At 34.3% G+C, this 21898-nt stretch overlaps 3 protein-coding genes and 3 long non-coding RNA genes across 7 annotated transcripts in view; 3 read left to right on the plus strand and 3 right to left on the minus strand.

Annotated features, from left to right (window-relative positions):
- Positions 1-21898, minus strand: part of LOC127871383 (uncharacterized) — a 34817-nt gene that overhangs the window by 10650 nt on the left and 2269 nt on the right. The window contains exon 1 of one of the 2 annotated variants that reach the window (XR_008045311.1): positions 1938-2007. The exons of the other annotated variant lie outside the window; for it this stretch is intronic. This is a non-coding gene — a long non-coding RNA (uncharacterized LOC127871383). Of the gene's footprint in view, positions 1-1937; positions 2008-21898 lie in introns of those variants that run through there. 2 annotated transcript variants of the gene reach the window in all.
- On the plus strand, positions 1559-10393 carry LOC127871386 (uncharacterized). The gene is made up of 2 exons (XR_008045312.1): positions 1559-1812; positions 9669-10393. It is a non-coding gene; the product is annotated as an uncharacterized LOC127871386 (long non-coding RNA).
- On the minus strand, positions 8952-11215 carry LOC127871365 (uncharacterized). Its single transcript, XM_052414183.1, has 2 exons — positions 11145-11215; positions 8952-10860 (listed from the first exon to the last, which is right to left on the minus strand). Exons 1-2 carry the CDS (start codon positions 11157-11159, stop codon positions 9085-9087), a joined length of 1791 nt encoding a protein of 596 aa, XP_052270143.1. The 5' UTR covers positions 11160-11215; the 3' UTR covers positions 8952-9084.
- On the plus strand, positions 11500-13375 carry LOC127871378 (myb-related transcription factor, partner of profilin-like). The gene is made up of 3 exons (XM_052414255.1): positions 11500-11928; positions 12709-12775; positions 13228-13375. The coding sequence occupies exons 1-3, from the start codon at positions 11768-11770 to the stop codon at positions 13351-13353; spliced, it is 354 nt and encodes a 117-aa protein (XP_052270215.1). The 5' UTR covers positions 11500-11767; the 3' UTR covers positions 13354-13375.
- On the plus strand, positions 13934-16087 carry LOC127871381 (uncharacterized). The gene is made up of 3 exons (XR_008045308.1): positions 13934-14008; positions 14352-14393; positions 14822-16087. It is a non-coding gene; the product is annotated as an uncharacterized LOC127871381 (long non-coding RNA).
- LOC127871377 (putative nuclease HARBI1) lies at positions 16914-20951 on the minus strand. The gene is made up of 6 exons (XM_052414254.1): positions 20677-20951; positions 20242-20381; positions 19706-19900; positions 18929-19001; positions 18299-18480; positions 16914-17424 (listed from the first exon to the last, which is right to left on the minus strand). Exons 2-6 carry the CDS (start codon positions 20253-20255, stop codon positions 17202-17204), a joined length of 687 nt encoding a protein of 228 aa, XP_052270214.1. The 5' UTR covers positions 20256-20381; positions 20677-20951; the 3' UTR covers positions 16914-17201.

The following is a 21898-nucleotide window of genomic DNA, read 5'->3' on the forward strand; positions in this document are numbered from 1 at the left end:
ACAACAGTTCACTGGGATGCATACCTTCATATTTATTGACTTATTCGTAAAAGGGTGCGAAGGCATGCACGCATTTCTTCTCTTTTTTTTATTTTTACAGTTGCTGGATTTTACAGTCTCAAAACAATAACACAGTTGATATCAGTGTAGCAATTTAGTCATATAGTGCAGAAATTAGTTTCCAATTCTAGTTTGATACGAATAAGTTGTAACAAGTTTACACGTCAGTGTGTCTGATTAAATTGTCCATCAATACCAATACACATTTTCGATCTGTGGCTCAAAACATTACATAAATCTTCTGTATGGTTAGTTTTTTCGGAGACGAGACATTGGTACCAAACCGACCCTCGGTAGTGAGTTCATCTTTCCGTTCGACTTCGATATAAAGGGATGGAGCATAAATATGCGACCAACGTACTGACTAAAAGTATTGTTTTCACAAACTTCAATTCGAAAAATAATAAAAATTACAGTATATTATCATGTACAGCAATTAATCCGTTCTATAATGCATACGAATTGCAGGTATGGCAGGTCGCACGATGTTACGTACGTATTTTGAACGCTCTGTGTAACGTTAAGATATGAAATGCACTTTTATCCCATTTTCACCGCGACATTGACGGTATAACAAGTTGTGAAATATACTTGCTTGTATTCAACACTGTGGAATATACCTGTCGCGTGCACGGACTACTTTTTAAATGACGTCATGCGATATGCGCTAAAATTATGTCGATATTGTTTGGTTCATTGATCGAATTATAAGGTCATCCATTAGAAGAAAATGTGCATATTTTGCAGAAATATATATATGACATATTCACCAAAAGAAATGTTGAAATAAAATATAAAGTTACACGATTTTTGTTTTGTTATTTTTTTATTTATATTTACTTTACCACTGAAAGATTTTTCATAAGAAACAAAGTCGATAAAACTTAAGCTTCAAAATTATACGACCTTCAACCTTTAAATCTAGTCATATGACATAATTTTTCGCCATCCGTATAATGAATCAGCTGATTGATGGCGTCATAAAATTACATACTTATTGCTTCATTTTCCCCATTTTTTGGACGATTTATTATAAACGCGACTTATTTCACATGTTTTCTACATGTACTGTATGTCGACATATCTGAATTGTCAATTGATCACATTTTCCATATTTCGTGTAATGTGCATTGTTTATAACCAAAGCATATACTTTTGACATTTAACTTAAATATTAAGAATGTACAACAAGCCATACACATATCGCACAGTTCATGAATACTCTGCTATGTTTGCTTTCCTATTTAATTCACGTAAGGCATAGAGCTGTGTAAAGTATAAGATAGTAAAAATAGCACCACACTGGAATTGGGAACGTCCCATTTTGTACACAGGTATTTTCTACTCATTTATCTGTTGTGTACTGGAATGTTTTCCATTCTTTGTGTATTTATATATTAAATTATTTTCTCGTACAATACGGGCATTTACCATAGATAAATAAAACATTGTGCCAGTTTAAACATAATTATGTTTGTATGCAGAAATCTGCAAATGCAACCGAGTTTACCAACGGCTATTATTAGATAAACTGCTCCGGTTCATTTGAACAGTAGTAATGTAGAGTACATGACGTAGCGTGTGACGAAGAAGAAAGTTTATCGGGTTCATAAACTCATTTGAATAAAGTGATAGAATGGCATAAGGGTCTTTATTTAACTAAGCTAAAATAATTATTAAAGACCCTAGATGCAAAATCGTCAATTATTGAGTTAAATGGATTATTAAATGGATTTTAAAGGATAATTAAAGGTAAGATATCCCGGTGTAACCTAAATTCGACGATGTAACAGATACACGCAGCAATAACAAATAAATTAAAGAAACATTGAACTGTTAAATCACACAGTCATTAACTTTGAACTTTGTTTTATTACCTTGGATTGATTCAAAGTCGATGAACAACCATTTTATCGTAACTTGACAACAAAAATGGCGGCATATGACTCACTTCCACACTCTGGATCAGCAGACGATTTATTTCATAAATCAATCTCTGGGTTAATGGTCGCCATCTTTCGAACTACTTTCAAAAGTACAACAACAACAATAACAGTAGAAGACAATTTTAATTGCGAAAAGTTGAAAAATTGAGTACATGTGTCACGGTTGTTGAGTGAAATAGTGTTATTTTCAACTGTGTATGAAGCATGTGAACTGGGAGTGGAATAACCGAATTGTTGGTGGAAATGGAATTTAGAAATATATCTAATAATTGAATTCATCATCGTGTAGAATAATCATCAGCATCATTTCTGTGGAACATTGCACAATTCAAAAAAACAAGTGTTTCATAGCTATGGTGCTTTTGACATAGTTCACTAACCATCAAGACTGAAATGATTCATGCACACAGGTAAAGTAAATAATTGAATTTGTGCAGAATGTTTATTTTTTACAAATTATTATTTAATTTGACCAATTTATTTTAGATTGATTGCACTGAAACTCAAAGTCTAAAGCTTAGTAAGACACTTAAGCCAGTTTTCTGAGAAGAAACAATACTTGTTCAGAGTATAGCAGGATCATGCGGCCTCTGGTTTATTTATTTGGCCTCGGCCTTTAACCTGGGTCGCTTTGATTTCAGGTGTTTAGCCCCCATATCAACAAGGCTCTCGACCCTATATGTAGTTATTCATATTGTTTAAAGATTTTGAGAACCCTCAATCGGTGCTAGTGGGGATAAAACAGGGACCTTCTTATAGCTAGATGAATGCATCAAATATGCCAGCAACACTTTATAATCAATAACTTTATAATTGATGATTCTGTTCTTTTAACTACATTACTCATTTACCAAAACAATGTGAAACACATTTTTATGCCCCCAAAGGAGGGCATATAGTGATCGCACTGTCCGTCTGTCTATCCATCACACTTTGCATTTAGGTTTCGAAAAAATGCTCATAACTTCTATGTCGCTTCAGATGTAACATTCATATTTGGTATGCATGTGTATATGGACAAGGCCTTCCCATACACACACAAATTTTGACCCCTTTGACCTTGAACTTAGGGTCGGCTTTTAGGTTTTGAAAAATGCTCATAACTTCTATTAAAGCGTTTATTGGGGGCGTATGTCATCCTACGGAGACAGCTCTTGTTTTTGCTACTGTCCTCTGCAAAAACCATGATATATCTGCATATATGCCTCCAACCAAATCAGTAAAACTATTTGTTACTTAATTACAGTAAACTTATTGCATGTTAACTTTTCAACAATATATATATATATATACATGTATATATAATTATATATAACAGATCTTGAAAAAAACTCACATCAAACTTCAAATTGTTTTAGTAAATTATAGGCTTTAATTGGTATTGTGACATTGACACTACTCATGCATGCGACTATACAATTATACAACTATGGAGCACATTATTTATGAGAAATTCCAATACATCAACATATCGTCTCAGATTTAAGGCAGATAATCTAGTGCTTTTTTGCTGCCATTTTTACTATTACACATTTTTTCATTTTATGTTATGATGCATTGATCTTGTTTCTAAATTAACCAAGCAATCATGTTAAACTTTTGAAGAAAGATGTTGTCTGATAAATATAGAAAATATAATCACTACAAAGTGAACAAAATTCAGTTGAATACTGTGACCAACAAAGATTTGCCAAAGAGCATTTCAGATCATGATTTAAATTAAATACAAGTAATATGAAAGTCTGCCTATTGGATCTCAGTTAAGACTTATTTGTCAAATCTGCACATTAATTTTCCCTTAGCCATGTAGAATTGGGGATTAAATACCATCAAGTCATGTAAAAAGGAGCAGGGTATAGCACGCTGCTATTGATTTCTTGAGCTTTCACATGAATTTTACGGGTAATTTTCATACAACAAATGATATTATGTAGTGTAATGATAAAGCATTATGAGCACAAATTATATCTCTTACTAGTGGTGCAAAAATCATTTAAGTGTCACATTTCAAAAGCAAATTTATATAAAAAGGTATTATTAATTGTTAAAACGTTATAAAAGGTTATTTCAATACACTAAAGCATTTAATTACAAGAACAAGTGCATTTTATGTCCATTACAATACATGTTACAGTATTGGCATTGTATTTATCTGCATTTGCTGTGCATTTAATACACTTAAAAATGCAGACAAGACACACTTCTAACATAAACAAATGTATTTTTTTCTGCATTTTTCCAGCATTAATACTCTTCAAGTGTATTTTTTATCATCCAAAATACACTTTACCAGGAAAAAGGTATGTTAAAATGCATTTTTAGTTTGTTTTAAGTATATTTTCAAATGCATTAAGACACTCTTTTCTTTTGCAAAAAATGTTGAACAAAAACTTGAAAATATTTAATATACTAAAGTGTAGTAATAATTAAAGTTTTGTATGAGCATCAAAAACAGTGTCAAATTCATACCAGTGCCTATTTAGTAGCAGTAGGCCTTATATGGTCTACTTGTGGTAGAAATAATGCATTTTGTATAATACAACATACATAAATTAAAAAATATAGCTGCCCATACAGTTCAATACAATGTTCAATTAACTACACTATGCAAAGTTGAAATATGACATCAAGCTTGGAATAATCTTTTCAATAATGAATAATATGCTGTTTTAATTTATAAGTGAAATAGACACTTGCATATAAAAACTGATTTTAAATCAAAACTAAATGTTTAATTTGATTTTTAGCTCCACTGGCCAAAGGTCCTGTGTCCATCGTGCATCCATGCATAAACTTTTCCTTTAAACATCTTCTCCTAAACTACTGGTCCAATTCTGATGAAATTTCTTAGGAATGTTCCTGGGGTGTACCTCTTTCAAATTTGTTCAAATTATGCCCCTGGGGTCAAATTTGACTCTGCCTCGGGGGTCACAAAATTGAAAATTTGCTTAAATAAGGCCTATTTTGTGAAAACTTTCAAAATCTCCCGTCCATAACCATTGGGCCTAGGGCTATCAAATTTGGTATGCAGAGACATCTAATAGTCCTCTACCAAATTTGTTCAAATTATATCCCTGGGGTCAAATTTGACCCTGCCCCGGGGGTCACAAAATTGAACATATGCTTATATAGGGTATATTTTGTGAAAACTTTACAAATCTTCTCGTCCATAACCATTGGGCCTAGGGCTACCAAATTTGGTATGTAGTGGCATCTTATAGTCCTCTACCAAATTTGTTCAAATTATGCCCCTGGGGTCAAGTTTGACCCTGCCCCGAGGGTCACAAAATTGAACATATGCTTATATAAGGCCTATTTTGTGAAAACTTCAAAAAATTTCTTGTCAATAACAATCCGGCCTAGGGCTATCAAATTTGGTATATAGTGACATCTAATAGTCCTCTACCAAATTTGTTCAAATTTAATCCCTAGGGTCAAATTTGACCCTGCCCCGGGGGTCACAAAATGGAACATATGCTTATATCATGCCTATTTTGTGATAACTTAAAAAAAAATCTTGTCCATAACCATTATGCCTAGGGCTACACAATTTGGTATGTAGTGACATTGTATAGTCCTCTACTTAGTTTGTTCAAATTATGCCCCAGGGGTCAAATTTGACCCTGCCCTGGGGGCCACAAAATCAATTATATGCTTATATAGTGCCTATTTTGTGAAAATTTTAAAACTCTTCTTGTCCTTAACCATAAGGCATAGGGCTACCAAATTTGGTATGTAGTGACATGTTATAGTTCTCTACCAAGTTTGTTCAAATTATGCCCCTTGGGTCAAATTTGACCCTGCCCGGGGTCACAAAACTGAACATACGCTTATATGGGGCCTATTTTGTGAAAACTTTAAAAATCTTGTTGTCCATAACCATTGGGCCTAGGGCTACCAAATTTGGTATGTAGTGACATCTAATAAACCTCTACCAAATTTGTTCAAATAATGCCTCTGGGGTCAACTTTGACCCTGCCCCGGGGGGTCACAAAATTGAATAAACGCTTTTAAAGCGCCTATTTTGTGAAATCTTTAAAAATCTTCTTGTCGAAAACCATTTGGACTATGGCTACCAAATTTGGTATGCAGTAACATCTTATAGTCCTCTACCAAGTTTGTTCAAATTATGCCCTTTGGGTCAAATTTGATCCTGACCCGCATGTCACAAAATTGAACATTATATACGCTTTTATCTTTCTTATTTTGTGAAAACTTTAAAAATATTCTTGTCCTTAACTCTAGGACCTAGGGCTACCACATTTTGTATGTAGTGAGATATAGTAGTCCTCTACAAAGTTTTCTCAAATTATGCCCCTGGGGATAAATTTGACCCAGCCCAGAAGGTCACAAAAGTGTACATGTGCTTAAATAGGGCCTATATTTAAGTATTTGCACATGCAGAGAAATTTGTTTCAGCCTTTTTTTCAGCAGTGGAGTGATACAGGGCCATCATGGCCCTCTTGTTTAAATACTCAAAAAATGAAACCGTGTTCATGATTGCATGAACACAGTTTATAAATGCTGTCAGAATTATAAAATATGCAATTACTATAAATACAAATGCCAGGGAAAAGTGCTTTTTGTACTAAAAAATTCGAATAAATATTACAATAATACATTTTGAATACTTTAGTATGTAATTAACAGTTTTTGTCTGAGAAAATCACTTAATTTTATATATTTATTCAAATTCACATAAATCATATTTCAAAAACACATCATTACTTCAAATCCTTTCACACAATACTGAAAAAAAGCACAGTTTCTGATTGTTATTGATTATTTATTAATTAATACATGTACAATTTTTTAATCTTGATGCATCCTCAATTGTATAATGCACATCTTAATCTGTTTTAACAATTATAATATAAAGATTAAGGCTGACTCAGTAAAATAATAATCCATGATTTCTGCAGTACTTGCAGACAAAATAGAAATACTGCTGTGATATTATCTATCTATCTAATGGGATATTAAAAATGGCTTCAATAGAAAAAAATCAAAGCATACACATGTATAAAATGTGTATGTATATATTATTTAAACTTAAATTGATTGACCATCGATAAAAGATATTATAATATATGTATGTATATATATATCCTTGTAAAACTAAAAATTAAATATGTATGTTTCTATTACATCATAAAGGACTTTTATTTTCAGACAAAGTACAGTGAAGCTTAAAACAGTATCCAATTGAAACAGTCAATTTTGGGAAAATCAACCTTATAATTATTTTCTGTGTTGGCCAATGTCATAATTGGTATAAAATGTATATTGAACTGGAAGTTCTCTTTATTTTAAATGATAGCATTTGCTTGGTCAGCCATAATTGTCACAATCAAGTGGTCTTTTTACACTGTAGTTTTCTCACTGACTATGGGTTTGTTCTGAGAATGAGCCACACAAAGTATCGTTGGGGAGATGAGTTGTCAATTTTATGTTTATCAGTCTTTCATAATCCAGTATACCTGTAAAAAGGGAATTTGTAACTAATAATCACACAATATACACAATTAAAATTGTATGCATTTAGATTTATTTAGTACTGCACATTAATCATTTTCCAAAAATATGTAGCAACATTACATCATATAATGCTGCAATACTAAAGTAATTTACTAATTAAAGGTCGCTGATGTGTAATGGATGTGGTGTCCAACTAATGATCTGGAGGTCACTGGTTTGATCCCCAGTGTGGGAGCATTCTTAAGAAATCTCCAAGAGACACCCAAGTACTGGTTCTAGGCCCAGGAAACGAACTCAAGAGCATTTCACATACATGTACGTAGTTAGTACTTTAAATTTAATCGAACTAAAAAAGGGTTAAAACTAACAACTGAAACCCTTATTAATACATTTTATTTTGAATCAAGCAAATGTGGAAATTCATTAAAAATAATGAGTAAAATTTAAAAATTCTACTTTAAAGTAATCATGATAATTTAGATCATTTTCAGAATATTTAATGATGATAATGATACAATTATATATTCCCTAAATGATAAAAATAAAACATGTAATGTTAATTTATGAAAAAAAAACGTTTTAATTTTATCAATATCATGGTAATTACAACTAGATACAGGAAATTAGATCAGAAACGTGCATTAATTATATTAACCCATTCATGCCTAGCGTCCTGAAAAAAAGGACATTGCAAACAGCGTAGACCCAGATGAGACGCCGCATAATGCGGCGTCTCATCTGGGTCTGCGCTGTTTGCTTAAAGAAATTTCTGTAAGAAATATTCTAAATATAGAAATAAATATACCAGACACCCCTACTTTTGGAAATAAATTGATCCAATTTAGAAGGATGGGTGAGTCCACTGGGCATAAATGGGTTAATGAACAACCCAGACATTTGTAGTGATTTATGGTCACTATTTCATTTGATTAACGTTCTATACATGACCTGTCATAAAAGGTATTTTTTAGCCAGTACTACAATCGGCAATGCTAGTCTGTATTGCATACATATTCCAACGTCTATTATCGATTCGCTTCCTCAAACTGAACAAATATTTAATGTTTACATCGCGAAACGTAATGCATCCAGTTTCACTTTCGGTTTGGTTGGTTTTGTAAACACCGTAATTTCATCTTAAAAATTGGATGATAGGGTGATTAAAGAATAATGGAAAAGTAAATCACTTGGATAATAGGTCAAAATGCAATACAAATGAACGTTAATAGTGCTCTTAATATCAAAGTTTCGGTAAAAAGTTTGGCGCTAGTTCAACGCGCATGTATACAGCCTCATAACAATAGACTGACAACCTTTTGGGTAGTAAAGTAGTAATACAAGGCAATATGGCGACCGTTAGCCACGAGGCCTATCTTACGGAGGAATCCGAGATAGCCGATGTATCACGATTGTCACTTCCAGTGTGAATGAAAGGTCACCTAAATTCGATGATTTTGATTGGTGGATATTCTCTTCATCATAGAGGTCAATATATGGTGGGCTATATAGTCATTTTCAATAACATGAACAGTAAGAGTCAACAGTTGATAACTTTAACTAAATTGAACTTATTTACAGGTAGGTGTTTGATAGTTATTGATTACTCTTCTGCTTTGCAACATGTGGGACAGAGAAAACTATCACCACGTCTGAGTACTTTCACTCTTGTGCAGAATTTCAAATGGACCCATTTGTTGCAAGTGTCACATTGTCCCCACTGAACTATCTTTATGTGGTCATAATCTGATTTGTCAGGGTAGAATTTCCCACATACACAACACTTTTCGTCTTCAGATTCAATGTCATCATCTGAATCCATGGTTTTGTCATGAGTGATTGTCTTCACTTTTTCGTGTTGAGCTTGTGGCTGTTTCCCTTTTGTCTTCTTAATTGTAGAGGTTTCTTTCTGGTGTGTTTGGTGGTCTTTAAATGGAGGAATAAATTTTCTCTTCATAGATGTGGACTGTGAGTGAATGTGATTTTGTATTTTTGTTATCACATCCTCATTAGTGATCGCCTTGCCTCCTACAACTTTGCTGAGGGTGTTTCTAGCTTTAGCAACCTTAACATTTTCCAAAATGTTTCCACCTCTGTTTTTCAGGAATGTGTTTGCTTCATCAGTATTAGTGTTTTCAACTTTGGTTTCAGGCTGTTTGTTTTTGCTGTTGTCACTTTCCTTTGCAGCTGGAAAGCTCAATGATGGGGCAATGTCAAGGTCTGACACAACATCCGGGTTCAGAGGATATACTCCACTTTTCTTGAAGGCTGCTTGAACATTGGATGGTGTCAGAGTGTAAGAATATACCTTGCATGCCAATCTGCACACATCATACCGGTTTATTACTCGTCCACCAGATTCTCGCATGTAGCCATGGCATGTTGAGTTCCAGGAAACTTCAAATGGGCCAAAACAACTAATGTCTAATGGCTGGAGCAAGTGGCTGCAATGTGGAGGCAAGACAAACAGAATTATATGGTTTTCTTTGGCCCATTGAATCAGTGGCAGTGATATGTGGCTTTTATGACCATCATAGAGGACAAGCACTGGGGATTTGGCATTGTGGGGTGGCAAATACTTCACTAAATGCTCCTTCATGTACTGGCTGAAGATATCAGTGTTTGACCAACCCGTTTCGGAAACAACACCTGTAGCTCCAGTGGAAGCACCTTGCAGTAATTCAGGTAACATTCGCTTGCCGGGAAAGACAAAAAATGGTGGTACCTGATTCCCCATGGCATTGGCTCCTCCAATCAAGGTTACAGTTTGAGACCTTCCAGATGTTATTGCCTTGGCCTTGTATACAGCACCAGTGATAATTTTTGGGGGTTTGTGGTCGACTGATAGGCCTTTCTCGTCAACATTGAAAATTGCTTCAGGCCGACTCAGCAAATCATTTTCACTCAGGATCTTATTAAGCTCCGTGAAGTAATTGGAAATTGCACCTCTGCTGGCACGGGCAGACTCAAGACTGCGAGGCTTTTTGACGGACAATTCAGGAAATCTCTTCAGGAATTTGTATAGCCATCTAAGAGTTAGAGGGTGATCTTTATCTCTGATACCAAGGTGGACCGCATAGTCAGATGCCAGGTTAATAGCTTCTGTTCGTGAATATCCATACCCAACCTCTGCCATGGAATTCAAATGCTGGGCCAACATGGTTTCTTGGTCTTTTGAGAACAACTGGGTGCGGCCTGACTGCACATTATCTATTGGGATGTTACCATGGACCCTATCTTTTAGTGTAGTAACTGGTACCCCATAAGTAGTGGCAGCTCTCTGCACAGAAATGTGATTTATCATCACTGCATCATAAGCCAATTTTAAATCAGCCTGGTCATAGCAACTTCGATATGGGCCTCTTTTTGTATCAGTTTTCTGAAAACAAGTAAAAAAAACTGATAACCAAAATGCCCTTCATTGCAAATAATGTGCTTGTTATTCCAAATTAATAAGTCAATTATGCGCTTCCGTATTTTTCCAAGTGTTGAGCGAGTGACGTCATAGCACGTGATTTTTACTATCTTTACTATCAATGGCAGACGATGCAGTGTACTACGAACCATTTCATTAAGAAAACGGGTACATATGTAGGCATTATAAAGAAAGATGTGAAGAAAAGCAATTATTAGAGCGAATTCGTTGAAAAATATAAGAATTACCTGTCTAATCTCCATAATTTTTGGAAATAATCGGGAGCGTAAAGCGGAAGTAGACCGTGGGAAAAACAGAAACGACCTTCACCTTTCAAATCGCGCGTGATTTACGATGATGCGATAAAAACAAAACATCGTCGAATTTCGGTGTCGTCGAATTTGGGTTACGGCAGGATACTAGTTCTTACGTGTTTTGATTTTTGTTTGTACTTTTGTCGTTCCCTGTTCTCGGGGAAATGATTTTAACATGGGCGCCATTGATGCATCGGATCACACACGGCATACCCATAACATTATATAAAAAACACGTTCTGCGCGTCCTTAAATTCGTCGTCCGAAGTCGGAAAATGTATTGCCCTGGGGACCGTTTCAATAAGATATCGTATCGTAAATATTACGATATCGTAACTCGGGTAGTTGCGAGTAGATTTACGATTCTCGTAAACCGTTTCAATAACGCCCTCGTAACTGTCCTCGTAAAACGCTCTCGTAATCTACGATTTCTTTATTGTACATTCTGTTTTCTTTGGGGTTATATTCAAAATGTCAACATCCGGTTGTATTTTTTCCTGCGTACTGTCAATATCCGGTAGTATTTATTTTACGTACTGTCGTCTGCAACTTTGACGATGGAGTCTGAAAAAAACCAACGGGCGAAAAATTGGTCAGACGGTGAAATTGCTGCGCTTGCAGGCGCAATTGAAAAACACAACACAAGCTTGTTTGGAAGGTTCAGCCAAAATTTAACCTCCAAGGATAAGTCATCGCTGTGGAAGATGATCGCCGAGGAGTAAGTAGCAATAATAGATTCACACTATTGAATAATAATAAGGAATAAGACTTACTGCAAATATTCGCAGATGTATGACGATATATGTTGACACGGTGGAATTAGCATATGCCACTATTGATAACGATATCGTTTAAGAAACTTGGGTGTTTTATTAACTGATTAATGATGTGATATTTAAAATTGGAAAAACAGCATTGTCAGGAATAATTATGCACACTAACCCACTTTACCAAAACCTTAACAAGTAAATTGTTAATTTATTGAATTAATGTTGTTGGAACTTGAGCAAGTAGTACACTTTATAAGTTTTTAAAAGTTGACTACATAACTTGATATTTCGGGCAAGTGCTCCCAAAAGATATTGAAGACTACAACTAGAATTACAAATTGTAATAAATAGAGGATATTTGTTGGATTCGATGGAATATCGATTTTATTTAACAAGTGATCATATAAAATAAACTTTTTACTTTATTGCTTTTTTCACCGTTAATTTTCATTGTAGTAGAGTTAACTGGATAAAGTCGCTGGATTTATGACGTCATTTTGTCGAAAAATATGACGTCATTTCACAGCAAAGCAGTGAAAAATATCGATATTTTTCACTGTTATTTTTCACTGTTTGAAACAGTGAAATACCAGTTTTATTTCACTGATATTTCTCTATAAACCACCGGAAAGCATAAAATAATTATACTTATTTTTTATATCTATGTTTGGTCATTTTTATGATGTAATTGCACACACTTTTTACAATACATATTTTGATTTCATAAGAGTTAATGCTGTTGGTGGTTGGAGTCGAAAAGGCGAAGACTGTCAACGGAAATGGACAGACCTGAAGGTAGGTGTGCAAATGCCGAAATTCATTTGACATTTTAAACCTATTAAAATAATTTAAGCTTGATTGCATCAAAAGCCTTAGGCTTATTTGAAACGCTCTTGAGTAGGTTTCCTGGGACTAAAACCAGTACTTAATCAAGTTAATGTCTATGGAGGAGATCTAAAGAAAGCTCCCACAGTGGGGATCAAACCCGTGACCTTCCGGATGCTAGGCGGACATGGTACCCTGCTTTGCAAGAGTTTTTAAGGAATGTTTCTTATCTTGTTTTTAAACATAGGGTGTATTTTGGATGCAAATGTTTACTATTTATCCTTAAATAAAAAAAATATGCATATTTTCTAAAATTGAATCATGTTAATATTTACATTCAAATGTACAATTAATAGTGTAGGTTTATGTTCCTTGTATCATAATTCACATTTCAGGATTGACCATTTTGAATACTATTTCAGAGTGTGGTTAAAAAAAAGGAACAGAAAAGGCGACTTTCAATGCAGCGAACAGGAGGCGGGCCTGCGGAAACAGATATCAGCCTAAAGCCTATCCAAGAAAAGGTTCCAAAACCAATTTCACTTTGAGCCATGCTTTAGCATAGATTGCATTGTTGCAATTTTGGACCATAATTAAGCATAGAATGAATTTTTACAATGTGGTGTAGTTTTAGAAACATTGTTTTCAAACCAAACTAGAGCTTTGTCACTAAGGTGACCAATACCCCACACGCAGCATTGACACGGAATACACACTAAGTGACCCAGTGACCTAGTTTTTGACCTGACATGACCCATATTCGAACTTGATCTAGACATCATCTAGATATAACTTCTGACCAAGATTGGTGAAGATCAAATGAAAACAACTCGAATTAGAGAGCGGACACCTAATACAGACCGACAGACAGACAGACCGACAGACAAGCTTACTCCTACCCCCTAAATTACGTTCGCGGGGTATAATAATCAACACCTGGTAATTTCATAAAATTAATTTGGAATATTTATGTTTTTACATAGTGGGTTGCACTTATAAATTTATGATTGGTATATTTACCATAATGTTAATATTTCAAAAAGAACAAAATGTGATATACATAAGTATGTATGAAAAATAGCATTTTTATTTTTTATTTACTATTTATTTCATCCCTTGTTGTACCCAATATAGTAAAACCACAACCACTGTGCAAAGATACTGAAGGACATGCCAGCACTAGTCTGCAAGAAAGTGCAACAGGTTATTATATTAATTGCAAATTCAAACACATTAATACATTTGTAAGAAGTGCAGCCAGTCATAGCTCCATGAGATACACATGCATGCCAAATATCAAGTTGCTATGATCAATATTGCAAAAGGTATGACAACACTTAAATATTTATTAAAGTTTTGGACAGACAGACAGAATGACAGACAGACACACAGACAGGCCAAAAACAATATACCCCCTTTTTTCAAAAGGGGGCATAATAAATATCATACTTTGTTGAAAATGTAAACACTTACTAGGAACTAGATTTGTGTTGTTGTATGCAACTTAAATGTGATAAAGATATACTTAACGCATATGATATTTCAGCCACTACCAGCTCCAGAACAACACCAAAGAAATCTTCAAAAAGTAAATATCATTAACCCATTGAAGCTTATAGCAAACAATAACATAGTGTTATGCCAGTCATTATTCAACAAAGCAAGCCAAAATTTTGAACTTATTTGAAACATTTAAACTAAGATTATGTTAAATACATGACTTCTAAACTTAACAGGTGTCTATGCTTGTGTAAGTTTTTCAATCACTAGGTGTGCATTTCACACCCAACATTTATTTATATTCAACCAATGTTCAACATTGTGTGGAGGTATTTTTTGAAAAAAAACAAATAAATAAACAATTTGCCTAAGTTATTCCACATATTAAATATATGTTTTCATAACTGATGATCACATCATTACACAATTGATCAATTATAAATACGTTCAATTATCAAATAAGTAATACATACAACAAAACAGTAATAATTGAAATGTTTTATACTTGTTTTGTAGGAACCTTTGACGAGACTTTCATCAACCAGCAAGAGCGCATGATGACATGCCTTGAAGCCATTCAGGCTTCTTTATCAACAATGGTTGAATTAAAAAAAGAAAAATTACGTTTGCTCTCAGCCCAAAAGGTCAGCGACCTGATGTCTGACACCGAGTTGTTACATGTTTATGAATCTTAAATGTTCTTGTTAAATGGACCTTTTTAAAGATCTTGGCATGTATGGAAGTGTGTTATTAAATGTTTTGAATTGATTAAGTAATCATTATGCCCCCCTTCGAAGAAGAGGGGGTATATTGCTTTGCACATGTCTGTCGGTCGGTCCATCCACCAGGTGGTTTCTGAATGATAACTCAAGAACACTTGGGCCTAGGATCATGAAACTTCATAGGTACATTGATCATGACTCGCAGTTGACCCCTATTGATTTTCAGGTCACTATATCAAAGGTCAAGGTCACGGTGACCTGAAATAGTAAAATGGTTTCCGGATGATAACTCAAGAACGCTAATTGCTACGATCATGAAACTTCAAAGGTAGATTGATCATGACACGCAGATGACCCCTATTGATTTTGAGGTCATTAGGTCAAAGGTCAAGGTCATGGTGACCCGAAATAGTAAAATGGTTTACGGATGATAACTCAAGAACGCTTATGCCTAGGATCATAAAACTTCATAGGTACATTGATCATGACTCGCAGATGGCCCCTATTGATTTTCAGGTCACTAGGTCAAAGGTCGAGGTCACAGTGACAAAACATACTCACACAATGGCTGTCACTACAACAGAGAGCCCATATGGGGGGCATGCATGTTTTACAAACAGCCCTTGTTTTAACTAAAAAGCTCCAGTAAAAAAACAGGAAAAATAATAATTTGGAAAGTTTTGTCGTTATCTTTATATTTTCTGACATTTACAATGATTGCTAGACTTTTACTCCAATAGTAAGTGGTTTGCAATGAATAAATACATTGTAATATGAATTCTATGTATTTTTATGATTTTTTATGAGGGAGATACAGTTTCATTATTTCGTCTGCTGAATGTTAAAACTAGTGTAACTGACATATTGTAAATTTTTCATGAGAAAATTATGCACAAAATACATAAAGAGCTCTTACATTACTCTGCCCATTTAATGATGTTTGTCACCAAAATAAACAAAAAAATAAAACCAGTAACATTTTATAAACATGTCAGTTACACGACTTTCAACAATCAGTAGAAAATAATTTCACTGTTGTAAATTTTAATATTGTTTACATTCACATCTTTAAATAAGAGATGTGTTTGTCAGAAACAAAATGCCCCCTACTGCGCCCCTTTGAAATAAAACATTTGAAATAAAATTTATATCTATCATTTAGCAGGTAAAGAAATTATCTCCCTTTAAAGCTTGTTACTTCCCTTGGATTTTGTTTTTTTACCTTTGACCTTGAAGGAAATTGACCTTTCACCACTCAAAATGTGCAGCTCCATGAGATACACATGCATGCCAATACCAAGTTGCTATCTTTAATATTGCAAAAGTTATGGCCAATGTTAAAGTTTTCGGACAGACGCACAGACTGACAGACAATCTGACGGACAGTTCAACTGCAATATGCCACCCTACTGGGGGCATAAAAATTACATTTCAACCTCACTCTGTGAAAAGGGGGTTTAATGCACCTGCATTATTGGAAGAATGTGATCAATTATAAATGAGACGCGCTCTGAAAAAAGGGGTTAAATGCAAATGCGTCAAGTGTCGTCCAAGATTAGCCTGTGCAATGTACATGGGTTGTTCACTCTAATGTGTATATTGATATTCACTCTTATGTTCATATTGAAATTGTTAGGTCAATAATTTAATTTGTTTTCCCGTAACTTAGATAAAATATGTTAGTGCTTCAATATCCCTGTATCGCTGAAAGTAGCTCAGGCACCTAGTCCCCCGAGTTATAACTCGTATTAGCTGCTCTGTGGCAGGGGTATCATCGGGCGCCACCCGACTCATTGTCGCTAGGTTCGGCTAATATCGGTTTCTCCTCCCATTTAAAGTTTAAAAATCCGAGTGTCACTTGTGTTCGGAGGCACAGCACTTTAAATGAACACACATTTTAAAGACTTGTTTTGTCTTTATCAGGTGTAAATGGACACACATTTTATAGACTTGTTTTGTCTTTATCAGATGTAAATGGACACACATTTTTAAGACTTGTTTTGTCTTTATCAGATGTAAATGAACACACATGTTATAGACTTGTTTTGTCTTTTATCAGATGTAAAATAACACACATTTTTAAGACTTGTTTTGTCTTTTATCAGATGTCAAATATCACACATTTTATAGACTTGTTTTGTCTATGTTTCAGAGAGCGTCTCATTTATAATTGTTCACATTCTCCCAATAATTACATTTCTTCTATCTGTGCCCTCCACACCATCAGCCTGTCTATCTATTGCATCATCTTCATCATCATCATCAACATCAGGCATAAGGGTTGGGTCCATGATGTTTCTGTCCATACAAAAATTGTGAAGATGCATGCATGCCAATACAATTTGAGCGCATTTCGATGGCGTGAATGGTAGACAGCCACCAGTCTTATGTAGGCATCTGAAGGTACACAAAACAAGATGTCTGTATGTTGGCTTTTGTAAGCGTTTTTGTTTAACTTTTCAAATTTAATTCTCAATCTATTAGGAAAATAAATAATAATACAATTTATTTTATGATTTCCGGTGGTTTATAGAGAAATATCAGTGAAATAAAACTGGTATTCCACTGTTTTAAACAGTGAAAAATAACAGTGAAAAATAACAGTGAAAAATATTGATATTTGTCACTCTTTTACTGTGAAATGACGTCATTTTCTCAACGAAATGACGTCATGAATCCAGCAAAAGTATCGAATAAACGGTGAAAAAAGCATAAAATAAAAAGAAAATTTGTTTGATTCGATGGAATATCGATTTTATTTCACTCGAGATCATAGAAAATATATATTTTCACTCGTGGCTGCGCCACTCTCGAAAATATTGTTTTCTATGATCACTCGTGAAATAAAATTGATATTCCACCAAATCCAACAAATATCCTCTATATAATAAATAATAATAAATATATAATATTTGCAATTTTTAAATGATAAATTTTGAGAATTTATTTTAATTTAAGAAAAGAATGACACAATTCTCAAACCATAAATGTGCAGGAAATTTTAAAATATGCTAATCACGTATTCAGAAATGATGTCATATTAATTGTTTTATGTATTTGGCTTTTTTAAGATTGTACCTTTCATAGGAAAGACTAAGAAAGACACACACTTTTTTATCAAATAAAATGTTGACATGTGGGAGAATCTCATATTTTATTGTTTCAAAACTCAAGGGGGTAATTAAAAATTTAAAACGAGCACAAATTGTTTTTTTAATGACGATTTATATATGTATATGTTTAATTACATTAATAAATTATGATAATTTACCTGAATCTACTCTTAAGAACACCAAAGGCCCTCTCGACAACAACTCGTCCTCTCTTATGGGCTATATTAAACCGGGTTTGCTGGACACTGTTTGGATTGGCAAATGGTGTCATGCAGTATCTTCGAAGAGTATATCCGCTATCACCCAACAGATAGCCCACGTCGTTTCTCTCCAGATAGTCCTACATGGATCAAACAATCATATAATATACTATGATGTTCAAAGGTAGATCATTTTAAGCTTCTTCAACTAGTTTTTATCATTGAAATTAAGTTATTTTTCAGTGTGTTTTTTGTTGTTGTTCTATTCAAGGAAAATATAAACCAATAGCTGCCCCAATACAGCACCTTTGAATAATGTTCTAGGAATAAACAAGAGATATGTTTGTCAGAAATACAATGCCCCCTACTGCGCCGCTTTGAAAATATTCATTTTTTACCTTTGACCTTGAAGGATGACCTTGACAATGTTAAAGATTTCGGACGGACAGACAGACTGACAGTTCCCTACTGAGGGCATAAAAACATAATCCTTGCACTTTAAATATAGCGCTTTATCATTTATATTGGATTGTCAATACATAATAACTTTTTTTTTAATAACATTTATTTTTTGCTATATCGTTATACCTTTACACCACAACCTTCAAACATGAATGCATCATGTGTTGACCCAGGGAAGGTTGACACCACGTTTAGGAATCTGTAAAGTTGATATAACATGATATTTTTTGTGTGATTAAAGTTAAGTTAAACAACAACAATCTTCATTTAATCTTTTTAACAATCTAAAATATAATTGAAATACATTAAACACAAATTATATATATCTATTACATAAGCCTCTTCAGTCTACAAAACAGGCAAAAATGAATGCATAATGGTGAATCATTATTTATGATATGATATTTAGTATAGCATTATGATGTATACACCAATTGTAGAAGGGTTACGTATAAGGAGAATTTACAATGCCTTGCTATATGAGCTAGCTTTTAAAGCGACGCGGTAAAGTGTGCCTGATTTGAAATCATGAGGTTCCATATTCGATCCCCATGGCAGTCTGGGATTTTTCTGGCTGGGTTATATTGGCGCCCAACTTAAAATCCACCATGTGTGTCAGACATCCCAAAGATGTCGTGACAGTAGGAAATTCATGGAAGAATTGCAGAATTTGAGGTGGTGTGTGTAGAAGGGTTAGGTATAAGGAGAACTTAAACTGCCTTGCTATATGAGTTAGCTTTTATTACCACGTGGTAGAGTGTCTGCCTGATTTGGAACCGGGAGGTTCCGGATTTGATCCACCTGTTTGTCATGGATTTGTCTGGCTGGGTTACACAATATTAACTCCTTATTTCAAATAATTTACTGAAATCTATAAAAAATGGTGTCAATAAATTGAATTACCTTAATTCTGAATCAACAATTGCCTGAACATTCAGAGCGTGGAACCCTTTTCTACATACAAATGCTTCCTCGTGCTCCTTCGGGGCTATTATTGGTATCAAAGTACCGTCCACTGCTCCCAGGACTTGTGGCAGACCGCATAGTCGGAAGAAGCCAACCTTCACACATGTTTGATCTTGTACATCGACTGGAAACCTATGGAATGTATCATGTGTTTATATTATGTTTTAAATCATTTGTTTACATTTTGTTAATTTTGATTTAGTTTTCATTATTTATTAAACCCCCAGCCACGAAGTTTAGGGGGGTATATAGGAGTGAGCTAGTCTGTCTGTCGGTCTGTCTGTCCGTATTAAGTGTCCGCTCTCTAATTTGATTTGTTTTCATCCGATCTTTACCAAACTTGGTCAAAAGTTGTATCTAGATGATGTCTATTGTAAGATATCATTTATTTAGAAATAATGGAGTTTAAAATCATGATGGATGAATTTATGATAAATGAAAATTATTTATTAAAAAGGCATAAAGACATTTACCGAATGTTTATCATACGCTTGTTTACTGAACTCACAAACGCATGTAGGATTCGTGAGACAGATGATCTGCTAATCCCATGAAGGTCAGCCAGCTCTGAGTAAATGTTTCCTTTCGCCAAGAATCTTAAACTGATGAGAACCTGTAGGACAGCAATGAACAATTGAATACTTTTTGACGTTAAATATACATTTATGTATTTGAAATGAAAAGTTTACTTTAATATGTAACGTGTGTGCTTTTAAGAACAAGACATCCTGCTAACTCAATTGTTATATCCCCAATTCAGTGTTCAGTGGTTTGGGGTTTGATAACAGAGTTGCCAAACAAGGCACACTTTACATCATTTAGAAATATCAATATATTAAAGAATATTGAAGAATCACAAGAAATTTTTTTATACATTGTTACGAGACTTACAGCATTGATTAACAAACCTTTAGCAAATTATTTTGTTAAACAACAAGGCTCCATTCAGCTCCATTCAGCACTTATCCGAACACAAACAAAATCCGAAATCCCTTCCCATTCAATGTAGATAGAAGCGTACAGCCACAGTAATCATTTATTTCACAAATGATTAGAGCGGCGGAAAGCTCATTTAGTTCAACTGTTGTTGAACTATATAATTTTATAACAAAAATAATTAATACATAGGTTTTGACGTAAATAATATTCACTACGTAAATTTCAATATTTAGTTCGGAGTCTATCCAAATTATAAACAAAGGGCAGTAACTGACTTATTGATCCCAATTAAAACTATTTAAAGGAAAGTAGTCAACTTATAAGAAAAAACATTTATAGAAAGCACGCAAAACAAAATGTGCATTAAGAAAAGTGATCACCTCGTAGTCGGGCGTAAAGTACTTACTTTAGTTTCCACAGTTATTGCTCTTCCACGGACTGTAAGCGGCTCTAAATCATGGCGAAGCAAGTCCACTATTTCACGGACACTTTCTTTGCTTAACCTATAGCGCGAAATGAATACATCATCTGGTATATCGTTTAACAAAACACGGGACGAAAAGCGTCTTTCTCGGCGTCTGCGAACAACATAGTACGCAGCGTCCATTTTGGTTTCGACGTCACTACGACTGCTTCTTACTTCTCGTAAACTTACGAGAGCATTCTACGATATCGTAAGTTACGAAAGTTTATTGAAACGCAAAATGGTAAGTTGCGATAATCGCAACTGGTTTACGAGTCGTAACATACTTACGAGAGCTTATTGAAACGGTCCCCTGTATTATAGCCTATTTTGTCAAATAAAGTGTCAGTCGCTGCAATTGTCTGTTTACTCGTCAAAATTGTCAAGGTCTTCGATAGCTAAAGAAACTTCAGCGTACAGTTTATTTAGTATTGACAGACCTGTACAAAGGTCGATGGTGTACATGTATGTTGACATCGGCAGCATTTTGTCAGGAGCAATCGCCGCCATATTGGATTTTGATCATTTTCTTTCGAAAATAAAATGAATTATAGTAAAGTAAAATCTTCTTTTCGCGGTCGTAATGTGTTAAAATTCGCATACTGCGTAAAATTGAATGTAGGCATACGGTGATATTTTTACTTGTTTTACATTTTGTGTGAATTTTTTAAAGACTATTTTGCGTACCAGAGCAAATACATGTATATCACTACGCATGGTTACATTTG

Source organism: Dreissena polymorpha, chromosome 3 (genome assembly GCF_020536995.1).
Source record: "Dreissena polymorpha isolate Duluth1 chromosome 3, UMN_Dpol_1.0, whole genome shotgun sequence".
Classification (NCBI taxonomy): domain Eukaryota; kingdom Metazoa; phylum Mollusca; class Bivalvia; order Myida; family Dreissenidae; genus Dreissena; species Dreissena polymorpha.

What these genes read in the sequence shown, in the direction of transcription:
- LOC127871378 (XM_052414255.1), top strand. Translation starts at nt 11,768, where the DNA reads ATGGAGTCTGAAAAAAACCAACGGGCGAAAAATTGGTCAGACGGTGAA. An exon ending in TGGAAGATGATCGCCGAGGA is followed by an intron (nt 11,929 to 12,708) that starts GTAAGTAGCAAT and finishes TGATTTCATAAG; the next exon opens with AGTTAATGCTGTTGGTGGTT. An exon ending in GGAAATGGACAGACCTGAAG is followed by an intron (nt 12,776 to 13,227) that starts GTAGGTGTGCAA and finishes ATACTATTTCAG; the next exon opens with AGTGTGGTTAAAAAAAAGGA.
- LOC127871377 (XM_052414254.1), bottom strand. An exon ending in ATTGTTGATTCAGAATTAAG is followed by an intron (nt 19,002 to 19,705) that starts GTAATTCAATTT and finishes TCAACTTTACAG; the next exon opens with ATTCCTAAACGTGGTGTCAA. An exon ending in GTTCTTAAGAGTAGATTCAG is followed by an intron (nt 17,425 to 18,298) that starts GTAAATTATCAT and finishes GTGTACCTTCAG; the next exon opens with ATGCCTACATAAGACTGGTG.